This window comes from Pristiophorus japonicus, chromosome 7 (genome assembly GCF_044704955.1).
Source record: "Pristiophorus japonicus isolate sPriJap1 chromosome 7, sPriJap1.hap1, whole genome shotgun sequence".
Classification (NCBI taxonomy): domain Eukaryota; kingdom Metazoa; phylum Chordata; class Chondrichthyes; family Pristiophoridae; genus Pristiophorus; species Pristiophorus japonicus.
In genome coordinates, this window is record NC_091983.1 from 18,542,167 (window position 1) to 18,569,500 (window position 27,334).

General features: G+C 45.8%; 1 protein-coding gene across 1 annotated transcript in view; it reads right to left on the reverse strand.

Moving 5' to 3' along the window:
* The window catches only part of adgrb3 (adhesion G protein-coupled receptor B3), a 920,563-nt gene that overhangs the window by 525,844 nt on the left and 367,385 nt on the right, over positions 1 to 27,334 (reverse strand). Inside the window, exons 3-5 of the mRNA XM_070884862.1 lie at positions 26,996 to 27,106; positions 21,893 to 22,054; positions 8,883 to 9,047 (exon numbers count right to left, since the gene is read on the reverse strand). Of these exons, the coding sequence (XP_070740963.1) occupies positions 8,883 to 9,047; positions 21,893 to 22,054; positions 26,996 to 27,106 (438 nt within the window). The remainder of the gene's footprint in view (positions 1 to 8,882; positions 9,048 to 21,892; positions 22,055 to 26,995; positions 27,107 to 27,334) is intronic.

Here is a 27,334-nt window from a genome sequence, read left to right on the forward strand (position 1 = left end):
GATAAAAATGTACTGGTGATAATTCTCCAAGTAGAATTCAGCTGGACATAAACGGGTTTGACATGCAGACTGGATAGCCATGATTATTAATTAATAAATCATTGGGGGGGTAAAATTCAGCTTCGGCGAGGGTGTGAACCTGGTGGTAGCGGATTGGCCGGCCATTATACATCCCTACCGTTGAAGTCTATTTTACCCCCAAAGAGCCATACAATAGGGTATGGACATAATGGTTATGATATTGGACTAGGAACCCAGAGGTTGATGAGTTAAATATACTCAGGGATTCTCCCAATTGGCCGTCGTAACTTCGGTGGAAGATGCGCGGACACTCGTATATCCAGCATTTCCGCCGATCTTGTGCCGAAGTTACAGTGGATGATCGGTCAAACCATTCACCCGTCCACCCTCCCCCCCCCCGCCCCTCATTACTGTGGAAATTCAAATCCTGTGATTTTAAATACCAGCAGTGCAAACTGTGAAACTGAGCTCAGTAAATCAGGTAACTTGTGCGTATCGCCAGGGAAAAACTAAAATGTCCATTAAAAAAAGCGGCTGGGCTGTTGTGAAAACTCGACTGGTTAATTAATGGTTATAATCCAAGCTGACACTCCCTGCTCTTTGTACATTACAACAGTGACCACACTTCAAAAAGTACTTTGTTGGCTGTAAAAGGTCCCTGAGGTTGTGAAAATAAATGTCAATTCTTTTTAATATGCTCTCCCAGATCCCAGGCACTAACAAAACAAAACAAATTACAGAACAGAAGGAGGCCATTCAGCCCATCAGCCTGTGCCAGCTCTCTGCAACAGATCTTCACTGAGCTGCATTCCCCTGCCCTTCTCACGTAGCCTATTCTTCCTCAAATATTCATATACTTTTTTTCTTTAAAGCTATTATTGATTACGTTTCCACCGCTGCTTCTGGTCGGGCGCTGCAGGACTTGACATCGCTGTCAATCAGAACCTTTGAAGGAAAGTATCAAAGAGCCATACCTCGTGGAGATATCATGCTGATTAATCTTTCTGGCATTGCAAATTAAACAATGTGGTGTTTGTCGCAGGGTGACTCCCTGCTCGTGAGGGAAATTTTTAATCAAGCGCACCTCCCCACAGAAGACGATGGAGATCACCGTCTCACCTGGTCTTCTGTTTAGATCTGGATAGCGCTTCAGGGATCAATGGTGCAACAACATGGCACTGACCAGGGTCATTCCGTATAAAGAATGATTAGTGCTTCGTTTTATTGGGATTCTGCACAGTGGTGCATTATACCCAATCGGGACAGATCAGCCATGATCTTAATGAACGGCGGAGCAGGCTTGAGGGGCCAAATGACCTACTCCTGCTCCTAATTCTTATGTTTCAAAAAAATCTGGAAATATAAAGCTGGCATCAGTAAAAGTAGCCATGAAGCTGGCGGATTGTTGCAAAAAGTGCAGGAAAGTGGAGTTTATAAAAAATGTTGGCATCACTGGCAAGGCCAGCATTTATTGCCCATCCCTAATTGCCCGAGAGAAGACGATGGTGAGCCATCTTCTTGAACCACTGCAGTCCATTGAGGTGGAAGATCAGCCACAATCTCATTGAATGGCAGAGCAGGCTCGAGGGGCCGAACGGCCTACTCCTGCTCCTTGTTCTTATGTTCTAAAACAGAAGTAGTTCACTAATGCCCTTTAGAAACATAGAAACATAGAAACACAGAAAATAGGTGCAGGGGTAGGCCATTCGGCCCTTCGAGCCTGCACCTCCATTCAATGAGTTCATGGCTGAACATGCAACTTCAGTACCCCATTCCTGCTTTCTCGCCATCCCCCTTGATCCCCCTAGTAGTAAGAACGACATTTAACTCCTTTTTGAATATATTTAGTGAATTGGCCTCAACTACTTTCTGTGGTAGAGAATTCCACAGGTTCACCACTCTCTGGGTGAAGAAGTTTCTCCTCATCTCGGTCCTAAATGGCTTACCCCTTATCCTTAGACTGTGACCTCTGGTTCTGGATTTCCCCAACATTGGGAACATTCTTCCTGCATCTAACCTGTCTAAACCCGTCAGAATTTTAAACGTTTCTATGAGATCCCCTCTCATTCTTCTGAACTCCAGTGAATACAAGCCCAGTTGATCCAGTCTTTCTTGATATGTCAGTCCCGCCATCCCGGGAATCAGTCTGGTGAACCTTCGCTGCACTCTCTCAATAGCAAGAATGTCCTTCCTCAAGTTAGGAGACCAGAACTGTACACGATACTCCAGGTGTGGCCTCACCAAGGCCCTGTACAGCTGTAGTAACACATCCCTGCCCCTGTACTCAAATCCCCTCGCTATGAAGGCCAACATGCCATTTGCTTTCTTAACCGCCTGCTGTACCTGCATGCCAACCTTCAATGACTGATTTACCATGACACCCAAGTCTCGTTGCACCTCCCCTTTTCCTAATCTGTCACCACTCAGATAATAGTCTATCTCTCTCTTTTTACCACCAAAGTGGATAACCTCACATTTATCCACTTTAGGGAAGGAAACCTGCCGTCCTTACCTGCTCTGGCCTATATGTGACTCCAGTCCCTAGTGCCAACGTGTTTACCTTTAATTGCCTAGCAATTTCTAACAAGCTACTCAGTTGTATCAAACCTCTACCAGCGGTTCAAGAAGAAGATCCAACCACCACCTTCTTAGGGCAACTAGGGATGGGCAATCCACCTTACCAGTGACGCCCATATACCAAGGGCTGGATTTCCGGGTCGGTTGCGACCCAGGTTTCGCCCGGTTTTGAATTTTGCGGCGGAAAATGGGGCAGTGTGGTCTTTTGCATCCGGGCGCGATCCTCGGGTCGGCTTTTGTGGCAGCGCTGAGAAGCATCGCTGGGAGAGCTGTGCCGGGTGTGCAATGCCTCTCGTTGTGACACCGACAGTAGTTTGGACTCGCACCGGACTCGCACGTACCGAAGTGTGCCCCGCGATGACCACCAGGGAAAGCAGAGCGGTCCAGCAATGCCGGTGGCAGTGAAGTAGATAAAGTGCAAAAAAGGTAAGTTTCAGTGATAGGTTTTTTTTGCAGTAATTTGTGTTGTAAGGGTTTTGGTAATGATTTTAGAAAGTGTGTGTGAATTTTTTTGTTCCCCCCCCATGGCCTCTCTCGGAGTGCTCCCGGCCCCGCACTTTAGTTGCCGAGGTTCCTGTCATGTATGTAACCACAATGTAACACCACTGTATTACTGTATACACTCAACCTAGATGCACACCTTGACCACAAGGGGTGAACTTGTGGGAGACACTCCTTACCTGACCACACAGGTATAAAAAGGGAGGTCCCACGCAGGGTCATCGTCTTTGGAGTCCTGTGAATAAAGAGTTAAGGTCACAGAGTGACCTTGTCCCCAGAATGTGCCTCGTGTGGTTTCATACTGTAGAGTAAGGACTTTCCATTGGTGACGAGAAACGGGAATTCACGACCCACGAGAACGGCCACTGGTAGCACAGAGGAACAGTACTGTGTTGGGGAAGACTGGGACGATTTTGTCGAGAGGCTTCAGCAAAGCTTTGTTACGAAAGAATGTCTGGGGGATGCAGCGGCCGACAAGCGAAGGGCTCATCTTTTGACCAGCTGCGGACCAAAGACTTACGCGCTCATGAAGGACTTTGCAGCACCCAAAAAGCCGGCAGACAAAACCTTTGAAGAACTTAGCAAATTGATCGGGGAGCACCTCAAACTGGTGAGAAGCATACATATGGCCCGACACAGATTCTACACCCACCGACGTCGTGAAGGACAGAGCATGCCGGACTTCGTAGCGGACCTCCAGCATTTGGCCAGCCTCTGTAAGTTCACAGACGCCTGCAGAGGGGAGATGCTAAGGGACTTCTTTATCGAGGGCATCGGTCATGTGGGAATTTTCCGCAAATTAATTGAAACCAAGGATTTGACCTTGGAAGCGGCGGCTTTGATAGCTCAAACTTTCATGGCAGGGGTGGAAGAGACGAAAATAATATACGTGCGCAATTCTGCCTCTAACGTGGCGATGGATCAGGGAGTCAACATCATCAATGTGACTCAGAGCCCCGCAGGCAGGCAGGGGCAGTCCGACACTCCCCAGGCAGCAATAGACCCCAGAGTAGGACTTCAACAAAGACAATGGCAGGCTGAACGGACATTCATGCCATCACAGTGGACAATGCGGCCCGGGATGGGGCCATTGACACCCACTAATAGGGTACTTAAGAGCAGTCAAAGGGACAGTCAGCACAGAATGCCTGGCCATAGTCCCTTTGTTCCCAACAATGGAAACTTTAATTCATGCTGGAGGTGTGGGGGAAAACACTCAGCTAGATTTTGCAGATTTCAACAGTTTGTCTGCAGGAACTGCAATCTCAGTGGCCACTTAGATCGAATGTGCAAGAAGTCTGCAACCAGACTAATATATGAGGTGGATGGACCAGAAGAGGGTTCTTTGAGGCAGGATGACTTTTGGGGCAAATCGATGGACGCCGAGGTTCAGCGGGTCCATGTGGTGAATATTCACAGTTCATACACCAAAACGCCACCAATGATGGTGAGGATTTTATTAAATGGTATCCCAGTACGCATGGAGCTGGACACTGGGGCCAGCCAGTCACTCATGGGCATTCAGCAATTTGAGAAGCAATGGCCACTTAAAGCCAGTAGACCTAAATTAGCAAGTATTGAGACACAATTACGGACTTACATTAAAGAAATCATTCCGGTGCTAGGCAGTGCAATGTTGGCTGTCACACAAAATGGGTTAGTGAATTGACTGCCGCTCTGGATTGTCCCGAGCAATGGTCCCGCACTGTTGGGGAAGAGCTGGTTAGCCGAGATGAACTGGAAATGGGGGGATGTTTACGCAATGTCATCTGTGGAGCGAAGTTCATGCTCACAAGTCCTACAACAATTCGATTCACTATTCCAACCTGGCGTCGGGACTTTCAAAGACAATAAAGTAGTGATACACTTCACCCCGGACGCCAGGCCAATGCACCACAAAGCCAGAGCAGTGCCGTATGTGATGCGGGAAAAGATCGAGAGCGAATTGGACCGGCTGTTGAGAGAGGGCATCATCTCGCCTGTTGAATTCAATGACTGGGCGAGCCCCATCGTTTCCGTCCTAAAAGCGGATGGCTCTGTCAGGATCTGTGGCGACAACAAGGCCATCAATCGGGTGTCCTTACAAGATCAATACCCGCTCCCGCGAGCAGAGGACCTCTTTGCCACGCTGACAGGCGGCAAGCTGTTCACCAAGTTGGACCTCACTTCAGCCGATATGGCCCAGGAACTGGCCGATGAATCTAAACTATTGACCATCATCACCACGCACAAGGAACTGTTCGTTTATAACAGGTGCCCGTTTGGCATTCGATCAGCGGCCGCGATTTTTCACCAAAACATGGAAAGCCTGCTTAAATCCATTCCTGGAATGATCGTATTCCAGGACGACATCCTCATCACGGGTCGAGACACCGAGGAACACCTCCATAACCTGGAGGAGGTGCTACGCCGACTGGACCGGGTAGGCCTGTGACTCAAGAAGTTTAAATGTGTGTTCTTAGCTCCTGAGGTTGAGTTTCTGGGCAGGAGGGTTGCTGCAGATGGGATTCAGCCCACCGAATCCAAAAAAGAGGCGATTCGACGAACACCCAGACCCTGCAACACATCGGAGTTGCGTTCATTCCTGGGACTGTTGAGCTATTTTGGGAACTTTCTGCCAAACTTGAGCACGTTGTTGGAGCCGCTACACGTGCTCCTGTGTAAGGGTTGCGATTGGTTTTGGGGGGACTGTCAGGAATGGGCTTTTGATCGGGCGTGAAACCTACTTTGTTCAAACAAGTTGTTGACCCTGTCCGACCCCTGTAAAAACTTGCTTCTGACATGTGAAGCATCGTCCTATGGGGTTGGGTGTGTGTTGCAGCAGGGCAATGCTGAGGGTCAACTACAACCTGTGGCTTATGCCTCCAGGTCGCTCTCTCAAGCAGAACGGGGATATGGGATGGTCGTGAAGGAAGTGCTTGCATGTGTCTATGGTGTAAAAAAAATGCATCAGCACCTCCTTGGCAGGAAGTTTGAATTAGAGACGGACCACAAGCCATTGACATCCCTGTTGTCAGACAGCAAGGCTATCAATGCCAACGCATCAGCTCGCATACAGCGATGGGTTCTCACACTGGCTGCTTAGGACTACTCCATCCGGCACTGGCCGGGCCTGAAAATTGCGCTGACGTGCTCAGCAGGCTTCCACTGGCCACCATTAAGGGGGCAGCGGAGTAAAGCACTGAGATGGTCATGGCTGTCAATGCCTTTAACAGCGCAGGCTCCCCCATCACAGCCCGCCAGATCAAAATCTGGACAAACAGAGATCTCCTCCTATCACTGATTAAGAAATGTTTCCTGACTGGTGATTGGGCACCCGCACACTGAACATGCCCTGAGGAGGTTAGACCGTTCCACAGACGGATGGATGAGCTCTCCATCCAAGCTGACTGCCTACTAAGGGGCAGCTGGGTAGTTATGCTCCAGAAGGGCGGGAAGGCATTCATCAGGGAACTCCACAGCGAGCACCCAGGCATAGTCACGCATTCATGTTGACTATGCGGGCCCGTTCATGGGAAAGATGTTCCTTATTGTGGTAGATGCGTACTCGAAATGGATCAAGTGCATCATTCTGAATTCATGCATGTCTTCCATCACTGTGGAAAGCCTACGTGCGATCTTTGCAACTCATGGCTTGCCGGACATCCTGGGTAGTAATAATGGCCCATGTTTCACAAGCTACGAATTCCGAGAGTTCATGTTGGGCAATGGCATCAACCACGTCAGGACAGCACCGTTCAAGCCGGCCTCCAATGGCCAGGCGGAACGTGCGGTCCAAATCATTAAGCAAGGTATGCTCAGGATTCAAGGACCCTCCCTACAATGCCGCCTATCGCGCCTCCTGCTGGCCTATAGATCCCGACCGCACTCGCTCATGAGGGTCCCGCCCGCAGAGCTACTAATGAAACAGACACTCGAAACTCGGTTGTCCCTCATTCACCCACTCCTGACCGGCATAGTTGAGGGCAAGCGCAAGTCATAAAACGAGTACCATGACCGTAATTCGAGGGGTAGATGTATAGAAATAAATGATCCTGTATTCATCCTCAATCATGCCATGGGGCCCAAATGGCTTGAGGGAACTGTAATTGACAATGAGGGGAATAGGGTCATCGAGGTAAAACTCAACAATGGTCAGATATGCCGTAAGCATCTGGACCAAATAAAAAAAGGTTCAGCATCGACACGGAGGAACCTGAAGAAGAACATGTCATGTAGCTCACAACATCGCCAGTGAACGAGCAACTTGAGCAATCAGAAGAATGCACAGTCCCTGCGGTCAGCCCGGACAGGCTGGAATCACCACAGGTGACAGACACTCACGTCCGTGCCCAACAACCAGAGCCCCAACTGCGGCGCACCACGAGGGAGCGTAGACCACCTGAAAGACTAAACCTATGATCCCAATAAGACTTTGGGGGAGGAGGTGATGTCATATATGTAACCACAATGTAACACCACTGTATTACTGCATACACTCAACCTAGATGCACACCTTGACCACACAGGTATAAAAAGGGAGGTCCCACGCAGGGTCATTGTCTTTGGAGTCCTGTGAATAAAGAGTTAAGGTCACAGAGTGACCTTGTCCCCAGAATGTGCCTCGTGTGGTTTCATACTCTCGAGTAAGGACTTTATAGTTCCCGTTTTTGCTCCGTGAAAGTTGTACAACGCCTCCCTTTGCAGGGCCCAAATGACACAGCGCAAACGTTAACCGGGTGGTAAATTTCCCGCCCTGCCTCCGTTTTCGCCCCGAATATGGCAAAGCCGAAAATCCAGCCCCGAGGATGAATTTTCAAAAAGAAATGTCCGGGGAATGAATGCGATGGGGCAAGTTACTCTATTGTATGTGGGTAACCTTCAGTACAGGCTGCACTGCCTTCTTCGCAGTTTTTGTACCACCTTATTCCATAGCTGTTTAACTTAATGGTGACTCTCAATCAAGCGCCAGTTTCCATTATTTGCCATTAGTTTCCACTCTAGTCCAGAGGACTGAGACAAAAGCCTTTCTCGACTATCTTTACAAGGCAGTGAGTTATGGTCCTTTAACTGTGGCTTTATTAAGCAGTGCCCTTCAAATCTTTACATTGCCACAAGAACCCTAGGCAAATCATTGTTGCGACAGGCATATCCTTAACATCAAAGCAAGGCCATTCAGGGGTGATGTCAGGAAGCTGCATTCCACTGGCTATACAGTCAAAGATGCTATTTGCTCCCGTCAATGATTTTGCAAACTGTCTTCATCAATCTACTCACCTATCTCCCCCGAAACCCTCTCCTGTGCCTGCAGAATAACAGCTTTTAACGTATACTGCCACTGTTTATTATTCTTTCTCAATCTTATGACTTTGCATTTGTCCATATTAAATGACATCTGCCTCTCATCAGCCTTGCTCTCCAATCTATCAAAGTTCTGCTGCTCCCGCCTCCCTTCCTCCAATAGAACATTTTACGGACTGTTCATATCAGATTTGCTCTTTTCATACGTCCTGAGTAGTTCCTCATTAATAACCTTAACATTAGAGCTAGGCTGTTCAGGGGTGATTTCAGGCAGGACTTCTTCACACAAAGGGCAGTGGAAATCTGGAACTCTCTCCCCCAAAAGGCTGTTGAGGCTGGGAGTCAATTGAAAATGTCTAAACTGAGACGGAGAGATTTTTGTTCGACAAGGGTCGCGGAACCAAAGCGGGTAGATGGAGCTACGATGCAGATCAGCCATTATCTCAGTGAATGGTGGAACAGGCTGGATGACAAGCCGTTGTATAACTGAGTGTTGCACTAACCTGGGCACAAGGCAATGTTGCAGATTTTCGTTTGTGACTCTGGTCCATCGCATGATCGGCCGCCATGCTGAGGAGAAACGCACGACCTGGACCTTGTTCTTTGGCCTCTGCCACAGGTAAATGAACACAAGCTCCAGGGTGACCAGTCTTCCCAGACGCCATGCACTACAACAGAATGAAAGCAGTTTGTAAAAGCAGAGGTTAGACATAACAATAAGAATAAATAGGTGAGCTGAGCACCTAAGGCTGCTCAGATGTGGCAGTGGTATAGGGGGGGTGGCGGGGAGTGGGGAGCAGAGGGTGAGGTGGGGTGGGGCACAGCATACTGGTGGTGGGAGGGGGGCTGCTGGTTACAGCTCCGTGCCTGCCATTTCCCACTTGACACTCTCCCCCTGCCCCGGTAAGGATGGGGAAGAAAATCAGGGGTGCATTCACCGAAGCCCTTTCTCACACACACCTGGGCGTGCTCAGTTCCTGAGTGCGATTCCCTGGGAACAGGCCTCGTACCTGCTCCCAGTCAGGGAATGGAAAAATAATCCCTGCACACAGAGCGAACAATTTATTTTTAATGTTGTCTGAGGTTCTTAGCAATGACAGTTTTATTACAAAGGTGTCTTATTTTTACTGTCAATAGGAAATACACCAAAGAAAGATAAATACAAAATCAGATACAATCATTTACTTACAAAATGGTTAACATTTTATAGAAATTTTGTAAATGATTATATCGTATGTGGGACAGAAAGGTTCAAGTTTCTTTAAAAGGATGCCGTACGTGGCGATGTAAGCAACAAACGTCTTTCGTGGTAACACTCACGGTGCCCACGTGTTGACATCATTCGGAGATTCATCATACTGAGTCCCACAGTCCCAGCATGTGGCTTGATCAATGATGTTCCCTGCAGGGGAACTTTTCAATCTTACTGTGCAGCCATGAAGAGACCAAGCGATTTCCCACTGGGGAAAGGAGAGGAGGGGTGATCTGATGGAGGCAGCCCCTCATCCAGCTCCCAGTGCCTGGTTGGAGAGCAGTGTTGGTTGAGGCCTAGGTGTAAGGCTTCAGCCTGGTCTTTCAGCCAGGACGCAAAGAAGGGCGGGGGAAGAGATGGGGGGGGTAAAAAATTGACTTAAATGAATTGCAATTTAAAAAAAAAAGTCTCCTGAACCTAATAATTAATGTTTGTGATACATTCCTCTGCCATTTTAGGGGAATTCACACTGTAGAGGTGCAGTGTATTTATCTGAAAAATGTCCCAAGTGGTTTCACAAATAAGGAAAAGGTAATTAGACACTGGGAGATAAGGAGAGGCGGCTGAAATGGGTTTTGAGGAGGTTTTCAAAGGTGAAGCGACAGGTGGAAAAAGGAGGCGGGTTATGGAGGGAATTCCAAAGAGCAGGTACAAGATGGCTGAAAGCTCTGGTAAAGCAAAGTCAGGGGGCAATGCCTCGAATTCGAAGGATGCAATGTTCAGGATGGGTTTGGGGCTGGAGGTCACTGGCCACGGGTCAGAGCATGGCCATGGAGAGGTTTATAGACAAGCAGAAGGATTTTGATTGAATGCCTTCAAGGACAGGGAGCCACCGCAGCTCTGCAATGATGGAGGGGGGAGTGGGGAGTGGGAGGGAGGGTGGGTGAGCCAGACTAAATGTGGGTAAAGATACATGCGGCAGAGTGTGAAAAAAAATGACATTTTTAGAGGGGATGGATTATGGGAGGCCAGCAAGGAGAGTTTAGACTGGTGTTGTCTGGAGATGATGAAAGCATGCTTAACAATCATAACGGCTCGAGGCTGCCGTCGGGATGGAGGCAGGCAGTCTAGGTGGAATCAAGCGGTCGTTGAGAAGGATGGGATGTGGGGCCAGCTAGGGGTCAAACATGACACCAAGATTACAAATGGGGAGGGGTTTGGAATCAGTGGCAAGGGAGTGGAGGTTCCTGGCAGTGGCTTCAGTCATCCCGGTGGGCAGGAACTTGATTTCGGACAGGCAGTCTCACAAAGTGGAGGCTGGTCTCAGGTGAAAGCAGACACTCGCGGCTACAGATGATGTCGCCAAGAGGCACAGCTTGTCGATAAGGAAGATGAGGGCAGATCCTTGTGGGATCCTGGATGTAACTGTGCAGGGAATGGTAAAAAGACAAAATTAAAAGCTTTTTATCTGACTGCATGCAGCATTGGTAACAAGATAGATGAGTTGACGGCATAAATAGAAATAAATGGGTATGATCTGATAGCCATTACAGAGATGTGGTTTACAAGGTGACCAAGGCTGGGAACTGAATGTTCAGGGGTATTTGACATTTCGCAAAGATAGGCAAAAAAGGAAAAGAAGGTGGGGTAGCTCTGTTAATAAAGGATGAAATCAGTGCAGTAGTGAGAAATGATATTGGCTCACAAGATCAAGATGTAGAATCAGTTTGGATGGAGATAAGAAATAATAAGGGAAAGAAGTCACTGGTGGGCATAATCTATAGGCCCCATATCAGTAGCTACACTGTAGGGCAGAGTATAAATCAAGAAATAATGGAGGCTTGTAAGAAAGGTGCTGCATTAATCATGGGCAATTTTTATCTTCACATCGATTGGACAAATCAAATTGGCAAAGATAGCCTTGAGGACGAGTTCATAGAGTGTATTCGGGATGGTTTCTTAGAATACATTGTGGAACCAACCAGGGAGCAGGCTATCTTAGATCTGGTAATGTGTAATGAGATAGGATTAATAGTAAAGGATCCTCTAGAGAAGAGTGATCATAGCATGTTAGAATTTCAAATTCAATTTGAGGGTGAGAAACTTGAGTCTCAAATTAGTGTCCTGAACTTAACTAAAGGCAATTACAAAGGTATGAAGACAGAGTTGACTAAAGTGGACTGGGAAAATAGATTAAAAGGTAAGACGGTAGATAAGCAGTGGTGGATATTTAAGGAGATATTTCATAACTGTCAGCAAATATATATTTCAGTGAGAACGAAAGACTTTAAGAGAAGGATGAACCATCTCTGGCTAACTAAGGAAGTTAAGGATGGTATCAAATTGAAAACAAAGGCATATAATTTTGTAAAGATTAGTGGCAGGCCAGAGAATGGAGAATTTTTTAGTAACCAGCAAAGGACAAAAAATAATAGAGAAGATAGAATATGAGAGTAAACTAGCAAGAAATATAAAAACAGACAGCAAGAGTTTCTACAGGTAAATAAAAAGGAAGAGAGTAGCTAAAGCAAATGTTGGTCCCTCAGAGGATGAGACTGGGGAATTAATAATGGGAAACAGCGAAATGGCAGAGACTCTGAACAAATATTCTGTATCGGTCTTCATGGTAGAATATGCTGAAAGCATCCCAATAATAATGGATAAACAAGGGGCTATATGGAGGGGGGGGAACTTAAAAAACAATTAGTATCATTAGAGAAAAAGTACTAGGCAAACTAATGGGACCAAAGATGGACAACTCCCCTGGAGCTGATGGCCTGCATCCTGGGAAGTGGCTACAGAGAGAGTGGATGCATTAGTTGTAATCTACCAGAATTCCCTGGATTCTAGAGCGGTCCCGGTGGATTGGAAAATCACAAATGTAACACCCCTATTTAAGAAAGGAGCGAGACAGAAAACAGGAAGTTATAGAGCAGTTGTCATTGGGAAAATTAAGGAAGTAGCAGCAAGACATTTAGAAAATCATAATATGGTCAAGCAGAGTCAGCATGGTTTTATGAAAGGGAATTCATGTTTGACAAATTTGCTGGAGTTTTTGAGGATGTAATGAGCAGGGTGGATAAAGGGGAACCAGTAGATGTCGTATATTTGGATTTCCAGAAGGCATGTTAAAAGAGATGTTAAAAGAGGTGGCTGCAGAGATAGTGGATGCTTTGGTTGTCATCTACCAAATTTCCCTGAATTCTGGAGAGGTTCCAGCGGATTGGAAAACCGCAAATTAAATGCCCCTATTTAAAAAAGGAGGGAGACAGAAAGCAGGAAACTAAAGATCAGTTAGCCTAACATCTGTCATTGGGAAAATGCTGAAGTCCATTATTAAGGAAATAGTAGCAGGATATTTAGAAAATCATAATGCAATCAAGCAGTGTCAGCATGGTTTTACGAAAGGGAAATCATGTTTGACAAATTCGCTAGAATAATTTGAGGATGTACAAGCAGGGTGGATAAAGGGGTACCAGTAGATGTAGTGCATTTGGATTTCTAGAAGGCATTCGATAAAGTGCTACATAAAAGGTGAGTGCACAAGATAAGAGCTCATGGCTTTGGGGGTAATATATTAGCATGGATAGTGGATTGGCAAACTAACAGAAAACAGAGAGTCGGGATAAATGGGTCATTTTCAGGCTGGCAAACTGTAACTAGTGGCATACCACAGGGATCAGTGCTGGGGCCTCAACTATTTATGATCTATATTAATGACTTGGATGAAGGGACTGAGTGTAATGTAGCCAAATTTGCTAATGATACAAAGATGGGTGGGAAAGCAAGTTATGAAGAGAACACAAAGAATCTGCAAAGGGATATAGACAGGCTAAGTGAGTGTGCAAAAATTTGGCAGATGGACTATAATGTGGGAAAATGTGAGCTTATCCACTTTAGTAGGAAGAATAAAAAAGAAAATTATTATTTAAATGGAGAGAGATTACAAAATACTGAGGTACAGAGGGATCTGGGGGTCCTTGTACATAAAACACAAAAGGTTAGCATGCAGGTACAGCAAGTAATTAGGGAAGGCAAATAGAATGTTGGCCTTTATTGCAAGGGGGATAGAGTATAAAAGTAGGGAAGTCTTGCTACAACAATATAGGGCATTGGTGAGACCACACCTGGAGTACTGCATACAGTTTTATTTAAGGAGGGACATACTTGCATTGTAAGCAGTTCAGAGAAGGTTAACTAGGTTGATTCCTGAGATGAAGGGGTTGTCTTATGAAGAAAGTCTGAGCAGGTTGGGCCTACACTCATTGGAGTTTAGAAGAATGAGAGGTGATCTTATTGAAACGTATAAAATTCTGAGGGGGCTTGACAGGGTAGATGCAGAGAGGATGTTTCTCCTCATGGGGGAATTTAGAACTAGGGGCCACAGTTTCAGAATAAGAGGTCGCCTATTTAAAACAGAGGTGAGGGGCAATTTCTTCTCTCAGAGGGTCTTGAATCTTTGGAATTCTCTGCCCCAGAGAGCTGTGGAGACTGGGTCATTAAATATATTTAAGGTGGAGATGGACAGATTTTTGAACGATAAGGGAGTCAAGTGTTATGGGGAGCAGGCGGGGAAGTGGAGCTGAGTCCAAGATCAAATCAGCCATGATCTTATTAAATGACAGAGCAGGTTTGAGGGGCCAAATGGCTTAACCCTGCGCCTAATTCTTATGTTCTAATGGAAGAGAAGACCATTTTAAACTACTTTAAGTAAATCAGTAAATAGCTCAGTAAAAATTCTGGACCGAGGAATGTTATATTCACCTTTATTAAGTGTTCATATGCTGATACCGCTGACAGTAATTACTGGGCTATTAAGATAGAAGTTACAAGCTCATAATCCCAGCACAGGGCTTTGGATACTGAGAAAGTGTTTGGGGAATCTGGCAGTGGTCAGTGAGCTCTGGGAGATTTTCAACCCATTAACACTGAATTAAAGTTAACCTATCATTACTGCGCTGAACAGCATATCCACGGTTATTAAAATAAGGATTTTACTCTGGTATAAAACAGTTAAAATATTAGTTATTCAGATGGATTTTTTTGCACATTCCACTGCTCCCTGGAGAACATTAATAAGTAAAAATATTAAAATTGTATTCATAATCTGGATGTGTCTTGGCATAAAATGGGAGGAGTGGCAGTCCCAGAGTGCACCAGTAACAGCAGTAAGCACTGTCGGCGGGCCCGATCAGGATGCAGATGTTACTAAAAGTCCCACACACCTCTCTATACCGCAGGGAATAAAAAAATTCCCTGAACGGGTTTCCAAATTAGCGATGTATCCCCAGAGACTTTTGTGGAGGAACCTCGTGAGAAAGGGACTGAAGTAATTCACGTGCAGTTAGCTCAATGGCTTCGCGGCCTAAAGAGAACTGACTCCGTCTTATCTCCCTGTGCCTCCATCGAACTGACATGCTGGAGGTGAAAAGGTCAAAAGTCTTACGCTGCACTGAACTTCCCCACCTGCCTGTTGTCACGGGTCCACCGAAATGATATTAAATGCTTAATAGGTGACAGGTGAATGGCATAATCATAAGTGTATTAGCAGCTCTCCCAATTAAAAATAATTTGATCAGACTTGTTGGAAGGCACAGTTCCAGGACTGGCTAAAATGGCTCTGCCAATGGCGGAGATCCTCTCAAAGTGTCTAGCATTTGACTCGCTGTTAGCCAATCACTGCTCTCAATGAGTCATCGATGAACAAATGTCATTTTTGCTGAAGGGTAAAAATAGGGCACAATAAAATCACTGGGGAATTCAAAGCAAAATTATATTTGACCAGCAAGTAGCAAGAATAGCAAAACATAAGGGGTGTCTAAAATTATGAGGGGCCTAGATAGAATGGGCAGGAAGGACCTATTTCATAGAAACATAGAAACATAGAAAATAGGTGCAGGAGTAGGCCATTCGGCCCTTCTAGCCTGCACCGCCATTCAATGAGTTCATGGCTGAACATTCAACTTCAGTACCCCATTCCTGCTTTCTCGCCATACCCCTTGATCCCCCTAGCAGTAAGGACCTCATCTAACTCCTTTTTGAATATATTTAGTGAATTGGCCTCAACAACTTTCTGTGGTAGAGAATTCCACAGGTTCACCACTCTCTGGGTGAAGAAGTTCCTCCGCATCTCGGTCCTAAATGGCTTACCCCTTATCCTTAGACTGTGACCCCTGGTTCTGGACTTCCCCAACATTGGGAACATTCTTCCTGCATCTAACCTGTCTAACCCCGTCAGAATTTTATATGTTTCTATGAGGTCCCCTCTCATTCTTCTGAACTCCAGTGAATACAAGCCCAGTTGATCCAGTCTTTCTTGATAGGTCAGTCCCGCCATCCCGGGAATCAGTCTGGTGAACCTTCGCTGCACTCCCTCAATAGCAAGAATGTCCTTCCTCAGGTTAGGAGACCAAAACTGTACACAATACTCCAGGTGTGGCCTCACCAATGCCCTGTACAACTGTAGCAACACCTCCCTGCCCCTGTACTCAAATCCCCTTGCTATGAAGGCCAACATGCCATTTGCTTTCTTAACCGCCTGCTGCACCTGCATGCCAACCTTCAATGACTGATGTACCATGACACCCAGGTCTCTTTGCACCTCCCCTTTTCCTAATCTGTCACCATTCAGATAATAGTCTGTCTCTCTGTTTTTACCACCAAAGTGGATAACCTCACATTTATCCACATTATACTTCATCTGCCATGCATTTGCCCACTCACCTAACCTATCCAAGTCGCTCTGCAGCCTCACAGCATCCTCCTCGCAGCTCACACTGCCACCCAACTTAGTGTCATCCGCAAATTTGGAGATACTACATTTAATCCCCTCATCTAAATCATTAATGTACAGTGTAAACAGCTGGGGCCCCAGCACAGAACCTTGCGGTACCCCACTAGTCACTGCCTGCCATTCTGAAAAGTACCCATTTATTCCTACTCTTTGCTTCCTGTCTGACAACCAGTTCTCAATCCATGTCAGTACACTACCCCCAATCCCATGTGCTCTAACTTTGCACATCAATCTCTTGTGTGGGACCTTGTCGAACGCCTTCTGAAAGTCCAAATATACCACATCAACTGGTTCTCCCTTATCTCTACTGGAAACATCCTCAAAAAATTCCAGAAGATTTGTCAAGCATGATTTCCCTTTCACAAATCCATGCTGACTTGGACCTATCATGTCACCTCTTTCCAAATGCACTGCTATGACATCCTTAATAATTGATTCCATCATTTTACCCACTACCGATATCAGGCTGACCGGTCTATAATTCCTTGTTTTCTCTCTCCCTCCTTTTTTAAAAAGTGGGGTTACATTGGCTACCCTCCACTCCATAGGAACTGATCCAGAGTCAATGGAATGTTGGAAAATGACTGTCAACGCATCCACTATTTCCAAGGCCACCTCCTGAAGTACTCTGGGATGCAGTCCATCAGGCCCTGGGGATTTATCGGCCTTCAATCCCATCAATTTCCCCAACACAATTTCCCGGCTAATAAGGATTTCCCTCAGTTCCTCCTCCTTACTAGACCCCCCGACCCCTTTTATAACCGGAAGGTTGTTCGTGTCCTCCTTCGTGAATACCGAACCAAAGTACTTGTTCAATTGGTCCGCCATTTCTTTGTTCCCCGTTATGACTTCCCCTGATTCTGACTGCAGGGGACCTACATTTGTCTTTACTAACCTTTTTCTCTTTACATATCTATAGAAACTTTTGCAATCCGTCTTAATGTTCCCTGCAAGCTTCTTCTCATACTCCATTTTCCCTGCCCTAATCAAACCCTTTGTCCTCCTCTGCTGAGTTCTAAATTTCTCCCAGTCCCCAGGTTCGCTGCTATTTCTGGCCAATTTGTATGCCACTTCCTTGGCTTTAATACTATCCCTGATTTCCCTTGATAGCCACGGTTGAGCCACCTTCCCTTTTTTATTTCTATGCCAGACAGGAATGTACAATTGTTGTAGTTCATCCATGCGGTCTCTAAATGTCTGCCATTGCCCATCCACAGTCAACCCCTTAAGTATCATTCGCCAATCCATCTCAGCCAATTCACGCCTCATACCTTCAAAGTTAGCCTTCTTTAAGTTCTGGACCATGGTCTCTGAATTAACTGTTTCATTCTCCATCCTAATGCAGAATTCCACCATATTATGGTCACTCTTCCCCAAGGGGCCTCGCACAACGAGATTGCTAATTAATCCTTTCTCATTACATAACACCCAGTCTAAGATGGCCTCCCCCCTAGTTGGTTCCTCGACATATTGGTCTAAAAAACCATCCCTTATGCACTCCAGAAAATCCTCCTCCACCGTATTGCTTCCAGTTTGGTTAGCCCAATCTATGTGCATATTAAAGTCACCCATTATAACTGCTGCACCTTTATTGCACGCACCCCTAATTTCCTGTTTGATGCCCTCCCCAACATCACTACTACTGTTTGGAGGTCTGTACACAACTCCCACTAACGTTTTTTGCCCTTTGGTGTTCTGCAGCTCTACCCATATAGATTCCACATCATCCAAGCTAATGTCCTTCCTAACTATTGCCTTAATCTCCTCCTTAACCAGCAATGCTACCCCACCTCCTTTTCCTTTTATTCTATCCTTCCTGAATGTTGAATACCCCTGGATGTTGAGTTCCCAGCCCTGCTCATCCTGGAGCCACGTCTCCGTAATCCCAATCACATCATATTTGTTAACATCTATTTGCACAGTTAATTCATCCACCTTATTGCGGATACTCCTTGCATTAAGACACAAAGCCTTTAGGCTTGTTTTTTTAACACCCTCTGTCCTTTTAGAATTTTGCTGTACAATGGCCCTTTTTGTTCTTTGCCTTGGGTTTCTCTGCCCTCCACTTTTCCTCATCTCCTTTCTGTCTTTTGTTTTTGCCTCCTTTTTGTTTCCCTCTATCTCCCTGCATTGGTTCCCATCCCCCTGCCATATTAGTTTAACTCCTCCCCAACAGCACTAGCAAACATTCCCCCTTAACAGAGGAGTCAATAAGCAGGGGGCATAGATTAAAGTAGCTGGTAGACAGATTAGAAGGGAGATGAGGAAACATTTCTTCTCCCAGAGGGTGGTGGGGGTCTGGAACTCTCTGCCTGAAAGGGTGGTAGAGGCAAAAACCCTCACCACATTTAAAAAGTACTTGGATGGGCACTTAAAGAGCCGTGACCTACAGGGCTACAGACCCAGTGCTGGAAGGTGGGATTAGGTCGGGTAGCTCTTTCCAATCAGCACGGACACGATGGGCCGAATGGTCTCTTTCTGTGTCGTAATTTTTCTATGATTCTATGATTCTAAATAAGGATTCCAGTTCCACTGGACAGCTCTGTCGCTATTGGCTTGTCTCCCCATCTCTTTTGAAGGCTTTGACTCTTATTAGAATGCAAGCTGGACCGCACTCAAGTGGGTGGTAATCATGTGGTAATCACATCATGGGCCACCCCGACCTGTGAGAGAACACCACCGCAGGTCGGGGATATAAAACCACTAAAACTTGCAGCGCGGGCCACTCCAAGTGTGCCACGATATCCAGGTGGGCGACTGGGTGATGTCATCAAAACCCAGATCGCCGTTTGGAGCATGGGCAAGAACATTGGCGGGGCCCAGGTACAGCAGAGGAGCCGGAAGGTCGGGGTGGATGAACGGCAAGAGATCGTGGCGAAGGTGCGGCGAATGATTGAGGCGGAGGAATGGCGAGAGAGCGTGGCACAAGTGCGGCAAATGATCGGGGCGGAGGAGCGGTGAGAGATCGTGGCTGAGATGTGGCAAGAGATCGTGACGAGGTCCAGCGAATATTTGTGGCGGTGAGAGATCATGGCTGAGATGTGGCAAGAGATTGTGACGGAGGTCCAGCGAATGTTTGTGGCGGGAGGAGCGGCAAGAGATCGTGGCGGAGGTGCGGCAAATGAGGGTACGGGGCCCAGAAGAGCCGAGGGCCCAGGGGCAGCACGGGCCAGCCCACACTGTGATATGTGTGCACACTAGGTCCATGCAGCAGAGCAGGTCTCCAGTCCTTGCCATTGGATAAAGACCTAGCTCTGTCAAGCCCGTGTGGTGGCTGATGTGCAACGGCCACCACACGTTAACAAAATCCACCCACAGGTATCTTCCACCCCTACAATTTGAGTTCAGGACTGGAATAACGGGTCCTTCATTGAAACATCTGTGAACTCATCCCTTTTAGTGTGGAAGCAAGTCATCCTCATTCGAGGGACTGCCTATGATGATGATGGTATGAATCATGAGTGAGCTTGGGCAGTGAGTGTTGGCAGGTTATTCAACAGTGAGGGCATCACACCTGAGCCCGATCCTGCTCTCCACAAATATACATGACGTATTTTCCAGTAGGATCAGTGGAGAGCGATCATGAGCTCGAACCTTGACCGCTTTCCCCTCTCGTTATCCTCCCAGCCCAGAGAACGGCCGACTGTAATGACCCTATTGTCATCCTAGCTGCCGGCCGAGAATCCAGCCTGCATCTTTCTTGTCCCTATGGCCCAGCTGAGCACTGCCTTTCTAAAACAGAGCCGCTGGGAAAGCCCACTGCTGGGGTTGCACTTTACTGCTGCTGTGTGACTCTTGGACAAAGCAATAAATCCCAACCACAATGAGCAGCACCACGCATCTTGAACGGGGACTTTGGTTTGGTTATTCTTTGTGCTTAGTGTCAATTTTCAACTTTATTGATCAAGTAAGAGTGGCTGAAACGGTAACTGAACAGCAATGAGTCTTGTAGCAGGGAACTGAGTCGAGCCAGTTCAATGTGAAGGACTGAACCTGACAGACATAGCTTTCAATCCAACTCACCATGCTCGATTCTCTGGAACCGTACAAAGGCCCCTTTTTTTTTTGTTTAAATAAACAGTGATCTAAAGCTAGTCCAGTTGTAAAGGCCAGAGAATTCATCTTTAATAGTGGCCAGAGAACGTTGGAAACGCAATTGCTGATTGGCAAATCCATTCATCTCATGGGATTGCGCACATTGGAAGCACATGATTCTCTACGTGGTCGACTCTTAGTTGACCTCTGGGCGGGGGTGGGCCTAGCGATTCACTCGGTTGCCTCAAACCGCTATGAAGAATACCAGGCGGGCTGCTGTGGTTCGAGAAGGCAAGGGGGGGGGGGGGGGCGGTGGGGGGGATGGGAGGGGAGCGGTGGGATGGGGGAGGGTGATGGGCAATGTGAATGGGGGCCTCGCCAACGACGGCTGCCACCCTGAGAATGAGCTCAATGCAAAAGCGCGCTCGGCTGGGCAAAATTTCCACGGCCCCAGACGTTGCGGGTCAGGAGGTCAGGGTGGAATTCTGCGCCGCTGCACCTGCTTAAATACGGGCAGGGAGAGCCGGAGCCCATTTCACATGGGTGCCCAGGGCCTTGGGCCCTCGCCTGTCTGGCATTGGATGTGTTACAACTCAATCCTGAAGTGAACACAGGCCTGTCAGCTCATAGCACGAGTAAATTACAGTGCGAGGCACAAGAGGAAAAAAAAAAGGTTTGGAATTACATTTAGCTGCCATTATATAACAGACCTTTTCTGCACTTGGAAAGAATGCAAATTAGGTTTGGTTCCACCACCGCTCTGTTCTATTCTAGTGCTAAGAATCCTAATCGAATGCTAACACGCTCTGACAGTTCAGAGTCCAGTGCCAGTACATTTATATTTTCCATTCCTTGCGTGTTTTTTGTGTTTTTTTTTTTGGATTCCCCGACACGGATAGTTCCGCTGTGATGAAGTTGGCTCAAGTAATTATGGTCTCGATCTTGAATAAAACAACAAGTCATTTTAAAATATTCAAACAATCGCCATCGAACAACATTGTACCAGCTGTACAATAGTCAGTTAACCGAGATATCAGAATGTACACAGTTCAGGTTCTACAGTCAGGTTCCGAAATAAACAAAATAAAATAAATAAATGAAGCTGAACAGGCTTCCGTACAACTGATGGCACATAACGACAAGAAATATTCCAATTTACCTGATGTTTTAGCCTAAACAGTGTGATTTTGACAGGCCTAATTGAAAGCATTGAGATGATCTCGCCACACGTGCAGCGTGAGTTGTACGGTATCTTGTCAGTCACAGACATATCATTGTGATACCAATTTCAAAGATTTTCGACTTCCACACTGCTTTAAGCTTAGAACAGGTAAAATGTCCAAACATTCAATCACACGGGGAAAAAAACAAAACCAAACGGTAACAGGAGCAAAATGCAGGAATTTGAGAATGATTTTTTTTTGGTCTTCTTGTCTATATAGCGAGTCATACAATTAAACATCCATACTTTTACTCATCATTGCTAACACTACCTGGACAGAGGACAGTGTTATTGCAAACCCTTGATTCTCTTAAAGGCACGCTGCACAGTATCCCGTAAGATGATACACAAGCTCTGGTTCGCACCTGCGACCCTTGACCACATGTTACTGAACACATACTCCACTGGGTCCATTCTTCTGTAACAGGGTCTCCTGTATATAAAGAGTGACACACCAATTATTAAACAGCATCAGTCCCATTACAATAATACAATAGCACCAAGAATAAACAGGACAGACACGGTATGCAATCTTGCGTCTCAACTGGAAACTATAACCGCGAAGAAATGGGAAGGAGCAGTTGAGATTTTCCCCATCGATCTTGGAATTATAATTGAATGGCAGGTTCTGGCTCTACTGCGCTGCAGGTCTGAGAATTGCAACCAGCCCCTCCTGATTGATGGTGTCGGGTTGGAAACACGATTTTCTTGGCACCTGTGGGAACATTTGGAAGGTCTTGAGACCACTGGGGCTGGAACCGTTCAGCTTTTCAAAACGAAGAAACCCTCCTCTAATCAGCTTACAAAGCACCCCTAGAGCTTCACTGGACTGTCCAGTCACTTTATTAAACCCAGCTTCCCAGTGCACTAGAGTTATACTGCACGTTGCGTCAAGCCCAAATCGTGGGAGCTGGCCTCCTTCGGGTGGGGGGGGTGGGGAGGAGGGGGCAGGTGAGGGGAAGAGGTGGGGGGGGGTCGAGGAGATCTTGCATTGCAGCGTTTCAGTTTTGTTTTGCCCCATTATCAAAGTAGAAATTGCAGGCTATCTCAGAAATCCCATGTCATTCAGAATGGAGACCCCCCATTTGCATTTGAGAAGTAATCTCGCAACTAAATTAATAGAGGTCAGAAAACAAGCATTAACGAGAGTTAACAACATCTCCCAGGGGCTACTGGTGGCAATGGCTGGTTCCTGCTAATACTTTAATGTAAGCTGTTCCTGCATTGTTCGACTAGTCAGTATGCATCCACTAAGTATGCATTATGAATCATAAAATTCTAAATTGTTTTCAAGTGCACTGACATATTAATTACAAGGTTATCAACAGTAGTTATTTATTGCTGTGTGGTTCTCTTTGAAAGTCCTGAAGCAAATTCCCAAAGACACAATTGTAAATACAGATTGTCTCCTCGCCCACCGCCACCCACCCACTCCGCGGTATTCAATAATCGCATTTTATGCCTAGAATCTCTATATAAAGGAACTGAGGGGGTTTAAAAATGATAACAGCGTTTATTTCAATGATTAAGCTTTATATTTCAGATTCACTCCACCCTCCATGCTGCTATTCAAACAGGGAAGTGCAACTTGGTCGTAGCACAGATCAGCTGCCAGTCAGCAGTAAGCAGGGCGCTGCGTAGGGTCAATCTCCAAACACTGGAGTTTGACCTCAGGTGCTTAATGTAGGTAGCAGCTGGAAAGGAGAACCGATAATGCTGGGAGTACAAAGCAGACCAGTCAGCACCTTTGAAGGGAAAAGCACCTTTCTCTGAATGTATAGATTGAGGGAAGTGACCGGGGCTGTGAGTTTGGGGCCCAGAAGAGACGAGGGGCCAGCCCACACTGCGATATGTGTGCGCACTAGGTCCGTGCAGCAGAGCTGGTCTCCAGTCGTCCTGGTTAACCCTTGCCATGGACCAAGACCTAGCTCTGTCAAGCCCGTGTGACTCTTCCACCCCTCATGATGTAGTTCGGGATCTGGAATATTAGATCCTTCATTGAAACACCTGTGAACTCATCCCTTTTTGGCGTGGAAGCAAGTATTCCTTGCTTCGAGGGACCGCCGATGATGATGATTTCAGCAAAAACCCGTCGTTAGTGCTGAACCTTCAGTTCTGATAACAGGGTCTGTGGCCAAAACATTAACCGGTCTTTCCTCTTTCCAGGTGCTGACTGACCATCTGTGGCTATCCAGCATTATTCCAGATTTACAGTTTGTTTCCCCAATTATTGGAACCCCTAGTTAAGGATATTTAATAAGCAGAACAGAAAAGGATTTAAAAAAAAACAGCAAGTAACCAAAGTCAACAAATGTATCTTTTAAACAAAAATTATATTGAAAAATTATACAAAGCTAGTCCTTTCTTCAGTAAAGCCTTTACATAAAGCTGAAGCAAACGAAGAACGTTGTTTCTGCTACATATTGGTGTGACCCTTTAACAGGGGTGGGCGGTGGGGGAGGGGCGCTGCCTGGCCTCAAAGCACAGTGATAGTGCCACCAAACCGCCTTAGCATTGAACAAATTGGAGGGTTTTTTTTTAAGATAAAACTAATAGCTAGGAAGTACTGTTGGTGATATTAATGCGTTTGCGTGATATCTTTGTCTGGTTTAACAGAGACGTTAGCCCATGTAAGTGCTCATCCCCTAATAACATCAACAGTCATTTCCAGGCTGGAGACCAGTAAGAGCAGCCAAAGCATCATTTGCTCCGTTTGTGCTTTCTTTCTGCTTCTAAGTAACTGTCTTGAATGGCCCTTGGCTCTTTCATTGTGCTTCATCAATCGCTTGGACTATTATTGCATTAACCCAGTCGGATTAAAGCCTCTTGTTCCCACATATAGCTGTGCTCGCAGAGATTTAATCAAAATGACAAACATGTCCTGAAATAGTCGGGGCAATTATCTGGAAAGAGAGAATGAGGCTCCTTACATTTCCAAAGTGCGTGTGGTACTTAAGACACCAAAGTCCATTAGCTTGGTGCTTGTGCTTAAGTTATTTAGGGAAGGCAACACAGTGAAGCAATAAGTCTCTGCTCTTGTTATATAGACTATTCAGGATTGGAAATTCCAATAATTACAGTTCGACCGTTGGTTTGGTTTGAGGGCTTGACGTTTATTAAAATATCAACACTGCCAAAGAATTTTTAAAATGTGAATTGCAGTCTGAATTTCTCCTCGGTACAGTCTTTGTTTATACCGAAGTCTTCAATAGCTGTTGTTAAATGAGTTTAACTTCTGCTATGATAATAAGCAGAATAAAAAGATAACACATATCTTAATATAGATAGAAATGACACGATATAACTTCCCGTTCTAGGTCACACATTTCCTCATTGTCACAACTGCTCCTCTGAAGAATTTGCTGATCACTTATTTTTGTAGCAAGTCTGCAAAAATGACTGTGCATCATTTTAGTCAAAACCAACAAGGAGGTAGATGGTTATTTAATGGGGGTCCGATGCTGAGACAGGTTAGAGAGCGTGCAACAAAATGTTTATTTTTGATATATACACACACATCTAATATATTATAGATCTTGAGTGTTATCTAATTCAATGGACAAAATAGTACATTGAACACCAATACTGAACCAATGCAATGGCACCTTGTCGTGAATTAGAAACAGTCCATTGGCCCTGGACCTACTTGTCAACAGATATAGAATGCACAGGCATGATGAAATGAAACATTAAGTGCAGAAAGCATGCAAAAGTAAAGATAAATAAAAACTACGCAGTTACAGTTGAAAATCCTGATAGTCCCTGCCTTTGCCACCTCGTAGAAGTTACTTACCACAATCCAACCTCTTTCATTTAGGGTGAAGGGGAAATCTGAACTGAAGGCTTCTTCAGGACAGCTGTGTGTGTCACTCATTGACTGATGGCAGGATGGGTGCTTCTACTGAGATCGGCTGATGTTATCAATCACCCCGCCCCCACTCCCCTTGCACTTCCAGCCCCCTTCGGCCTCTTAGCTCTGAGCTCCAGCAGCCCAACTACTTCACTAGAAGCGCTCCCTTTGAACTATAAAGGGAAGCTGAGCAGCCAGGGCTGCCAGGGAGCCTGAATGTGTAGCGAATAGACGGGAATGCAGATGGCCTACCATTAGGACTATTAAATATTAATCTCGGAAACACTTAACATCTCAATGATTCAGACCTGATCATTTCAATGCACACCAGCTCATGAAATTTTGAAAATAATAACGAAAATAAAATTCTGTACGAGTAAGAACTAGGAGGAAATCAGTTGAAGAATGCCTTTCATGTGGACTAAAATTATTAAAATGAAAAGCCTTGCTTTTGCCCAACGCCCGTGAGAGTTTGGGGAAAACTGCTCATCAACATCAGCTGAGGAACCAGGGCAGGTTCGCCCTCAAACCACACTCGATGCGGGCAGGCAGAGTAAACATGAGCACTTTGAACAAAGAGTCAGCTTCTGAATGGTTAGACAGACGTAAGTATTCATCGTAGGCGGAAAATACGACAGCTTGTCAAGGATTTTTTAATTGATGAGCCATATCTATGTCAATCACAGTCGCCTGAATCGAAACAGACCATAGCCTTGTCTTGCAATCCTGACACAGACGTTCTCTTCCATCACATGAGCAAACACTTTCTAGCACTCTAACAGTGAACACAGAGTGACAACATGAATGGCTGTAGAGATCCTGGTTGGGGGCGGGGGGGGGGGGGGGGGTGCAATTTTAACCTAACTCTCCGGGAGGGAAACCCACGGGGATGGTGTGGATCACCGCTTTCACACCTCGCCCAATATTGATATCAACGCTGAGTAAAATCGGGCAAAGTGTCACCACCAACGCTGCAGCCGCTCCCACCAATTTCCCGACGGGCGGGTCAAATTAAAATTGCACCCGATGTGAATCCTTCGAGTATCTGTGGCATGCGTTAAAGACAAGGGTTTCCCTAGATGTCTAGGGCTAGGACGACGCTCGAATAACAAGGGCCCCAAAACCTTGGTAGTTTCCCATACAAACGTTAATATCTAATCTCGGCAAACCCTTTTCAAGTATCGGATTGGCTTACTGGTTTTTTTGGGGTTGCAAAACTAGTGGAAACCCCTGTAAATAAGTAAATAAGTAATAATTCAATGCTCGAATGCGATGGTGTGGTGCTTTGGTTTTTAAAACAATACTAAATCTGTGCTTCCAAAACACGGTTGCCAATCATTGTACAGCTACAGACTTGAAGGGATTTCTGGACCCTTTGGGGTGACTGATCTTAAAGAAAACGATTAACGTACAAGAAACGTCGGCTTGAAAGAAGAACAAAAATAATAAAGATTTATGAAAACATGCAGTGGGTTTGTTAAATTGATAAAATGAAGACAGGAATACAACTATTGAATTAATTACCAGTATGTGGCATAATTTTACCAGCATCACCTTGTTCCTGAGGGGCCTTTCTCTCATGAACTGATCGAGGCCGCTGACTTTTTAATGTACGCTCTCCCATCAATCCAAATTCTAAGGACAGAATAGAGGTTCATGAAAGCTCTGCCGTGGCACAATTCACACAGTTACATTTTATATCTTATGCATTCTTACTGATCTTAATGACAAAGAATGAACAAAACAAGTACAGAATGTTGGTTTTATGTCTTTCCAATCGGCGCTTTAAACTAAATTACGAATGTAGGTTCTGGTCTGATCGCTGGTTTGGGCGGAAATTTCCGAGCGAGATTGTGAGCCACT